General features: G+C 44.8%; 1 protein-coding gene across 1 annotated transcript; it reads left to right on the top strand.

Annotated features, from left to right (window-relative positions):
• The first annotated feature begins 3,210 nt into the window (after positions 1-3,210).
• On the top strand, positions 3,211-5,582 carry LOC149436065 (uncharacterized). Its single transcript, XM_089662090.1, has 3 exons — positions 3,211-3,401; positions 3,635-3,797; positions 4,485-5,582. Exons 1-3 carry the CDS (start codon positions 3,211-3,213, stop codon positions 5,580-5,582), a joined length of 1,452 nt encoding a protein of 483 aa, XP_089518216.1.
• Positions 5,583-10,142: the final 4,560 nt, after the last annotated feature.

Raw genomic sequence — 10,142 nt, 5'->3', positions numbered from 1 at the left:
CTGAGGAAGAAGCAAGTCCTCGAAACACGGCAGCCTATTGGATGTCTACACTCCCTATTGCGGACTGTTACTCAGCGTGGTGTTGACTCAGCTGTTCTTTCTGATGTGTCTTGACTATGTGATGGATTTGGTAAAATGCCTATTCTGTTTCCTGTTTAAAATATACATTTTATACATATTTACTTTTATACTTTTTCATATTTCTAAATATATGTGTTGTGCGTATATATATTTTGTCTGCTGGGCTTTGCAGTCCTCCGTAACTTGTTTTGTTCAGAGCGATGTTCTCAACCCCGCCCTTCACACTGAGAGGATTATACTTGGACTTTGAGTATGTGAGGGGGAGTGAAAAAGATAACAGGATGAGAAGCAAGCTTCAAGTTTCTACATTTCTCCTATATTTCAGCCAAGCAAAATGTGCCTTTTGGAATGTGTTTGTATTTACGTAATAGTGGCGTATACTCTATTGTTCTCTATGTATAAAAGGTTAAGCACCGCCCTGCAATAAACAGAGATGATGTGAAAGTGGTTGTACTGGACAGTTGTCCGTGTAATTATTTTCCGGCGTGCACGCAATCCATATCTCAAAATTAGGAGCAGCAGCAGAAATCCTACCCTGAGCCCGATTGTGGTTCTCACAACCTTTTTAGCTGGATGCCCAACGAGGGGCCCCAGGTTCGGACCAATGGAAGTCTGCGTGAGGGACTGAGCGGCTGGCTGGGAAAGACCAAAAGGGCCTGCGCAACCCTAAGTACGGTAGGTATTTTTATATTTACCACTGTACGATTTGTTTCTGTCCAGTCTTAGCTGACGGTTTTTGTCGGCTTCCAGAGGTCATCTAGAGCGGCAGGTAATTTTTATTTCTCGCCTGGGGCTGTTTAATGAACCTGCCATTGGATCTCTGCTGACTGTGTATTTGTTTAGTGTCTGTCGTCCTGTGCGACTGTGATAACTCAGTAGACTGAAAGATAACACTGTTCAGCAGGTAAAAAGTTTTGGGCATAAAATTAGCTAATCTTACATAATTTTGGGGTGCTGAAAACGAAAATGACCCTAAAAAATGTTGATTGGCTCTAGTTTTCATGATATATTCACCCATCTAATGACGTAAGCCATTCAAAATTATGATGCAACTTCAGCTGCATATTGCGCAATTGATACTGGTGACCAATAGAAAATTGCATGTATACTGAGATGATGCAATATTAGCCTTTAATTGCATCACTTCACTGCATAAAAGCTGCAGTATCTGTAGCTGATTGTAGTTCTTCAGCGTCTTTACATTTCGTTTTATGCTTATATAGGCTACTCAGTAATGCCTCGAACTTGTGTGAATAAAGCAGATCATTTCTGCTATATCTGCGGTGAAATAACTTTTATCTCACAAAAAAGGAGGATAACAGGAATGATTAAGAAAGCCTACAACTTGTATTTTGGCTGCAAGATAGGAGACCAGGACAAGAGCTGGGCACCACATATATGCTGCAATTCTTGTGGGACGGCACTGGAGCAATGGTTGAATGGAAAAAAGGCATCTATGCCTTTCGCTGTGCCAATGATTTGGAGAGAGCCAACAGATCATGTTAGTAATTGTTACTTTTGTATGGTGCCTCCAATTGTAAAAGGGCTAAATAAGAAGAAAAAGTTATCTGTGCACTATCCAAATATTCCATCGGCAATACGTCCAGTTCCTCATGGAGAGGGGCTACCAATTCCTAAAGCACCAGAATCCTTCGTGGTTGAGAGAAGTGAGGAAGAACCTGAAGCGTGTAGTCACGTGCAGTTGTAAGAGATAGCCCTTTCCTCGAATACAAGAGAAAAGCCAAGAGAAGCAAAACCGACACAAACTGAAGACAAAACTAGTGAGAATCCTAAGTATTAAAATGATTCAACTTAGCTTATGGCTATAATTTTTCTTGGTAATCCTATGCAATATATTATGCCATTTAGGCTTTGGTATGTAGTCAATATCACTTGCTTTATATTTGTGGAAAGACATCTATCTATATAATTATTGTGCATTATGTAGTCATTACGCCTATAGTAGAAAACTTTCCGTTTACAGAAAAACTAGAGCCAATTGACAAATTTCATTGTTATATTTGAACTCAGAATGTGAAATTCATTAAGAAATGGATCCTTTTGTTTCCAAAACTGGCAAAAAATAAAAATTTGTTGAACAGTGTAAGTTGCAATGAGATTTCTGACCAGGTGAGCTGTCGGCCCCTGGAAGACGGAACCTTGCAACAAGCGTCTACGGACGGTGACTCGGGGTTGACAGTGTGGGAGACCCCTGAGGGTGTAGTTCAGCTGCTGAGGCTTCACGGAGCAAGGGGCGACAGGTGTAATGTCCTGTTCTGAGTGTATTTGTGGATTACTGTTTGTTCTGAGATAAGACAGAAAGCAGCGGAGTAGGGATATTAATTAAATAGTTGCCCGCGCTGCCTCTAAAACCGTTAGCTGAGACTATGGTTAAAGAACAGAGCGAGAAGAGCTTGGATACGAATTGGGTGGCCCAGAGAGAGGGGGGAAGATGGGTCAGAAGACAGCCAAGCCACAGAAAGGATTGCTAGCATGTGATATTGTGAAAAGGAGAGAAGGAAGTGAAGCAGTTAAAAAGTTATCTAAAGTAGCGAAAGTTTGTAAGCTGAAGGTCAGCGTTGCCTGACTTCAGCCGGAGGACTGGCATAAATTATTGCAGGAACAGAGAGGAATGTTATGTGATAAAGGTTTGCTGAACGTGACAGAAGCTTGGTAAAAAAAAAAAAATAACTGCAAAAGTGTTGCATAAAGAAGGGTAGTTGGAAGGAATTCAAGAAAATGGCGATTGTACATTGTATGTGTATCACAAAAATTGAAAATGGAAGTGTGCTAAAACCACCGCCCTATGTTGGAATGTGGGGCGGAGGAGGGGAGGGACAGCCCTGCCCTTCGTCTAACGCCTACTTTATTCCCACCACCCCAGCCCTACCCAGTACACTTCCCACTAGCAGCCATCTTGCTGCACCTGTATTGTCATTTCCTGCCCTGCCCAGTACACTTCCTGGCAGCAGCCATCTTGCTGCACCTGTATTGTCACTTCCTGTCCAGTTCAGTGCACTTCTGCCCAGCGGCCATCTTGGTACACCCAGAAGGCCTAAACAAGGCGTTTATCCAGTTCTCCCTGTTCTAAACCAGGATGGTTCCTACCACACTCCCGTGTTTCCCAATATGGAAGTGTCACCTTCACAAGCCGGATACATGAATGACGATGCATTTGAATGGAGTGATCAACAACTGCAAGCGACAAGGGCACCAGTAGATTTGATTCCCAAACCCATGCACAGTGGAGTACAACCTAAACAGGAACAGTACACAAGACAGCCTCGACATTCAAGATTACCAGAAGGGGCACCGGTAATGTATGTCGCTTTTACCCCATCACAAGCAGCGGCCTTAGTGACGAGTCTGCCTGACCCAGAGAAACAGCCAATGCCCTTTTACCGCAGGGTAGTGCAGATGCAAGAAACTTACTCAGCTGCTCGGAAAGACCTGCGCAGTCTATGCCGAATTAAAGCAGGACATATTTTCTGGCCAGTTATGCAGATGGCCTTCAATGACGCCTGCCTGACAAGTGTTATTTCCTATTCTTCAGGCGTGGAGTTCTGTGCCCAGCTCCACGACTGGGCAAAGGAGAAATGGCGGATCAGTCTATCACGATTCAAGACATCACCCAAGATAAAGGGGAGTCTGTGGAGAAGTATTATGCCAGACTCATACAGGCCTTTGATGATCTGGGCTTCTCTCAATATGAAAAGGTACGCACACACATGCTCTCAACTGCTTTTGTCTCATGGCTCAAAGAGGATATCAGAAAAGGTCTAATGGTGGCCCGCCCTGAATACCGCTCTATGAAGATGTCTGACTTACTGTTGGTGGCCAGAGGCATAGAAAACAAAAAGGGAAAAAAACAGCGCCCCTCATGGTGGTCAATGACGAAGATCCCACCTACACTCGTCCACCACCATTGCCCAATATCAGGGAAAGGATCACCTGTTATAACTGTGGGAAACGGGGACACTTTAGAAGAGAATGCAGAGCCCCAAGATATCCCAGACAAGACAGGGACCCCCAGGAAGGGCAGCGCGAACATCAACCACCACGCCCAAACTCTCATTAGGAAATGGGCAAACCCGTGTCACCCCTCATGGCAGTATCCTCAAATAAGACTGGGGGACCGTGTAGCTGTAATCCAGGATATTCCCCAAACTAAAGCAGCTAAACAACTGCATGCCTTTCTTGGACTCATATCCTACTTCAGGGCATGGATCCCTGATGCATCGGTCCTTATGCAACCACTCTATGATGCTCTCAAGTCTGTGCCATTTACCTTGTCAAGCGAGGCCCTGGACAATTTTATTCTGCTGAAGCAAGCAATATCCACCGCTCCTGCCTTGGGACTTCCAGATTATGAGAAACCTTTCAAACTGTTTGTGTCAGAAAAGCAAGGTCACGCCACAGGGGTCCTAGCTCAGGAACATGGAGGGCAAACCAGACCCATTGGGTACTATTCTTGCCATTTTAACCCCGTAACTAGGGGTGGTCCTTCATGTCTAAGAGCTGTCTTCGCTGCTCAAGCACTGTTGGACAAAATTTCAGACCTCGTTTTAGCACACCCCCTGCTTCTTCTGGCACCGCATGACATTGCTGCCATCCTGAATCAGGTACAACCCCGACATCTGTCCACAGCCAGACATCTACGGTTGCAAATCTCCCTCCTCATTCCTGACAATGTGACCCTCCAAAGGTGTCACACCCTCAACCCAGCCACTTTTCTGCCATTTTTCGAGGGGGCAGAAGAAGGTGAAGGTGAAGAAGGAGACCCCTGCACTACTCCACATGACTGCCTTGAAATGATGCGCATGGAAACCACACATCTCCCTACAGTGAGTGAAATTCCTCTGGAAAACCCTGAATACACACTTTTTGTGGATGGTTCCAGATATGCAGATGAAGGAGGCAAGAACCACACAGGTTATGCTGTGACCTCAGAATTTGAAATTCTACAAGCAGGAGCATTATCACCAACTTTATCTGCCCAGGAAGCAGAGCTTCAAGCCCTCACTACAGCGTGTAAGATGCCAGAAGGTAAAAGAGCCAATATTTACACAGACTCAAGGTACGCCTTTGGAGTAGCTTATGACTTCGGTATCATCTGGAAAGCCAGAGGGTTTCTGACAGCGGCTGGAACACTGGTAAAACATGGCCCAGCCATCAAGGATTTAATGGATGCACTGCTCCTGCCTGACCAAGTGGCTGTCTTGAAGGTTAAAGCACATGGTAAACTGAATTCTCAAGAGACCAGAGGGAACCACTTGGCAGATATAGCTGCCAAAGAAGCAGTGAAAAACCAACGAAAAACGTCCGAGGTGGCCGAAGAGGAGAGTGAGACCTCAGCACAGATACTTTTGGCTGTGCATGTGCCATCTGACAAACAATACCTGATCTCTATGCAAATGGATGCTTATACAGAAGAAAGGCTGGAATGGATTGATAAAGGAGCAGACTACGATGGAGAATTATATTCGATGAAAGGAATATAATGGTAATTGTGTCCTTTGGCATGTGTGTAAAGTCTACCTGTAGGTGAGTAAAAGGTGTTGATGGGTATGTCAGGTGTTCATGTCTTGCCTTGTGAGGATTGTTTGGGTTATTCCTTATGCATGTAATGCATCTAGACACATATGATTTTACCAAAGAGGGAAGGCCAGGAATGAAAAAATCATTATCCAGCAGTTCACATGTAACCTGCCATCCCCTGTGACCTACTCCATGATACTGTGAGATGAACAGAGGTGCACTGGCCTTTGGAATGCATGGTCTCCCCTCTGTGACACAAAGTCCAGTTTGTGGATCTTTTGTCACACCAGCTGCATTCCACTGCTCAATATCTTCTGAGGTAGCATATGTCTGTAAATCCTGCAATGTTTGATCCAACAGTGGCATTTCAGGGGTGAGCATTGGCATTTGGATCATGGCAGGCTGGGTAAGGGCCCCCTCTTTTGCTACTTTGTCAGCTAAAGCATTTCCCTTTGCAATATCAGTTTGTTCATTTGTGTGTGCCCTACAGTGTAGGATAGCAAGGGATCTTGGCAGTTGTATGGCTTTGAGTAAAGCCTTCACCAGAGATGAATGTGAGATGGATTTTCCATCTGCTGCAATAAATCCTCTCTTTTCCCAAATTATTCCAAAATCGTGGCACACGCCAAACGCATATCTGGAATCTGTGTAAATATTTACATCCTGACCCTCAAAAAGCTGACATGCTCTTGTAAGGGCTATCAGTTCAGCGGCCTGAGCTGACTGGTATGGGATGGGTTTTGCTTCAAGTACTTTATCTGGCAACTGCACCACCGCATATCCTGCATGGTAAACAGTGTCAGTGGGTCTCGAGCAAGAGCCATCTACAAAAACATTCTGTGCCTCTGGAAGAGCCACAGAAGACATATCCTGTCTTGGGGAGGTGTCCTGATGAATCAATTCCAGGCAATCATGCTGTGGAACAACTTCATCCTGCTCTCCCTTTAAGCCTAATAAGGCATTTAAAATTGGAGCTGGACCTGAAGTGGGAGAGGTATATTTTATTCTCAACTTAGGGTTTGACAACAATATAACCTCATATCCACTAAGTCTCTGGGCCGACATGTGTTGGGTATGTATATTCTTGAGTAGAATAGACACATTGTGGGTGGTATGTAAGGTGGTCTCATGTCCCAGAGTGAGTGACGTAGCCATTTGGACCACCATAGCGCTTGATGCTAGTGCTCTGAGACACGCAGGCATGCCTTGGACCTGTACTGGAACCATTTTTGAGAAAAAAGCAACAGGGCGGAGTTTTCCTCCATGCTCCTGGGCCAGGACCCCTGCCATAGTTTTACAATTTTCCCTAGCATACAGATGAAACATTTGATTATATGCGGGCAGACCAAGACCAGGGGCTATTACCATAGCATTTTTCAGATACACAAAAGCATTGCACATATCATCTGACCATTTCACAAGATCTGACATTTCTGAACCTGTGGCTTGTCTCAAAATGTTGTCATAGTAGGAACAGTCAGGTATCCATTGGCGGCAGTAACCAATCATACCAAGAAAGGTGAGCATGTCTTTCTTGGTCAATGGGCGGGGCAGACCCATAAGAGCCGCAGCTCTTTTGTGGCTGACTTTCCTTTCACCTTTTGTGAGAACAAAACCAAGGTATTCAACAGTTTTCTGACACCATTGTAGCTTTTTCTTAGACACTTTATGACCACATTCACATAACCAGTTCATGAGATCTACACTATCCCCTTGGCTGGCTGCCCGATTAACACTACAGAGAAGCAAATCATCTGCGTATTGAACCAAAACTGAACCATGGCAAGGAGTCCATGGCTTTAAGGTAGCCTGGAGGACAACAGAGTAGACCACAGGCGAATCTACATACCCTTGCGGTAATTTACACCAAGTAAGGGTCTTTCTCCTGTAATGAAACGCAAAAATTGGGCGTGTCTCCTTGGCAACAGGGATTGAAAAAAATGCATTTGTCAGATCAATCACTGTGAAAAACTCAGCATCAGCTGGGATGGAGGAAATGAGTGTTGGTACATCAGGCACTATTGGGGCAATGGGAATCACAAGATCATTAATGGCCCTCAGGTCCTGCACAAATCTGTAAGAGCCGTCCGGCTTCTTAACTGGATTTATTGGGCTGTTGTATGGTGAAATCACCTCTTCAAGGACTCCTTCCTTGAGAAAGTGTTCCACCATGGGCGCTATTCCTTCCTCCTTTTCTTTTGACAAAGGGTATTGTTTGTGAAACACAGGTTGAGCCCATGGTTTCAGTGTGGCCTTATATGGAGTGCAGGAAATGAATCCCACATCCAAGGCACTTTTTGCCCAAACTTTGTCATTAATTGTTCCAGCAGGAAATGAGGGGTCTTCTTTAGTAATCATTGTCATGGCAGGGATGATTGGCATTTTGGCAGAGTGAGCCACAATACCACCTCTCTTTGTGGATCTCAAGTTGATGTTCAACTCTCCCAGGAGGTCTCTCCCTAACAAATTAACTGGACAATTGGGTATGATTCTGAATGAGTGATCTAGCAGAGTGATTCCCTGTATGGGGTCAAAAATTGGAAGAGGCGGTGTTTTATAAGTCTTGGTCAGTATCCCATTTATTCCCATGGAAGGTTCAGCATTCATTATCTCTCCCTTATAATAATCCTCACTCAGACTCGAACGAGTCGCGCCTGAGTCCAACAAGAATGGGATTAATTTGCCCTGTATATGCAAGGATACAAGGGGTTGTTCCTTATAAGAGTGAGAGACAAGCGGGAATGCTGGGATACCACCTTCTGGGCACCTTCATTTATTTTGTGATTGTGTCTGCCAAGAGATAGGAAACCTCACATTCTGCTGTGGGAGGTCCCTTTGTGGTTGGCCTGGGGAGGGGCTATGCTGGGCGTGGTCCTGAGTTTCATATGGACATTGATTTCTCCAATGATCCTCAGCCCCACAGTTAAAACAACCCGTGTCCCGTCCCCTATTATTCCTCCCTCTTCCCCTAAACCGGCCTCTGCCTCCGTTATTGAAACCCCCCCTTCTCTTGTACGGTGGGTTTGTGTGGGGAAAGGGATCTTCCTGAAAATGAGTGGCCACCGCCTTGGGTATCTCTAGACATCCGGCAGCATCTTTCTCAGTCAATTTCAATTGAAATTGTTCTCTGGTACAAGTGGGCCATTCAGAAATCATCTGTTTTACAGTTAACATGACACTGGGTTTTAGATTGGACAGGAAAGTCTGAATCAGTAGGCTATGCATGGTGTCTTGCAATGTCAGTCCTGCCTCTTGTGTCCATGTCTCATTAAACCTTTTCCAAAAATCTAACACAGTTTCTCCTGACTTTTGCTTGCAGGCTACTGCGGTAGGGAGGGAGGATCTAGATTGGAAAGCTCTTTCCATTTCTTCTGAGACCTCTCTCCACATATTGTCCCTACCATCTTCTGTGTTTAATTTATAATTTGTGGCAGTAATGTCGCCTGCTTCTAGGATGGATATGGTCCCAACATTACCCCAATTCCAAGGGAAAGTTTGTCCCAATATTCCATCGAGGATAAGGCGCATATCCTCTTGTGTGTAATTTCTACCTTTACATGCTTTCTTCAAATAGCTCACAGTAGCCGTTGAAGAAACAGTGGGTCTTGGACAATGTTTGACAATCCTATTTATGTCTTCTATCTCAATGGGTTTCTTTAATAGATTGTCTCCTATTGTCATGAAGGGCATCTGTTGTGTATTGGAATCAATACCATATTGGGTATTATGGCGTGTGTGTGATGGACTTAGCATGTCCACTATACCTAGACTATTAGCTGCTCTGAACAGCAGAGAGCCTGAACTAGCGGAATCATCAAGTGAGTCATCTGCTTCAGTAGTTGAAGAAACAGCTATTCCCCCTGTCTCTCCCTGTGTGGTAGGACTTTGAACCACACCCTGGGAGGGCGCGGGAGTTTGAACTGTACTAGGCTGTGTGGTAGAAATGTGAACTGCACTAGGTATTTGAGGGGTCTGTGGAAGTGTTGGTGCTGGAGGTGCAGTGGGGTGTTGGACTGCATAATGTCCGGCTAAAAAATCAATATCTTCTTCAGTAAGAGATGGATAAAGTTTTGTGGGCTGTGGGACAGGTGGGACATATGGGGGAGGGAATGGCATGAGAGGGTGTGTGGGTCTGTCTATTTCTGACTCTAATGCATGTATTTTAGTGGCATCTACATTTCTAGCTTTGGCTTTATTTTGTTTCCCAGTTTGTCTATGAAACCAGAGAGGGGCAAATTCTAACCAATTTTGTCCACCTTTGGTCATGTATTTCTGATCCCACACAGGATCTCCCTTATACCATGGGAAAGCCTGTTTATCCCCCAGACAGAGACCCCTAATCATATCCATATGAAAAATATCATTGCTCCCATCACGGGGGAACGGGTCAACACTTCCCATGAATTCACTCCAGTCTGCTAATTTATCCACCCAGGGGTTAACTAGATAGTAATCTGTCCCACAGATACGGGCTACATAATCTTTACATGTCTCACCAACATTTGGGGGAGGGAGTTTATCCT

Source organism: Staurois parvus, unplaced genomic scaffold (genome assembly GCF_062004578.1).
Source record: "Staurois parvus isolate SC_StPar_1 unplaced genomic scaffold, SC_StPar_1.0 ptg001429l, whole genome shotgun sequence".
NCBI classification, from domain to species: Eukaryota; Metazoa; Chordata; class Amphibia; order Anura; family Ranidae; genus Staurois; species Staurois parvus.
The sequence above is the reverse complement of the archived record's forward strand: the minus strand, read 5'-3'. Positions and strand labels throughout refer to the sequence as shown.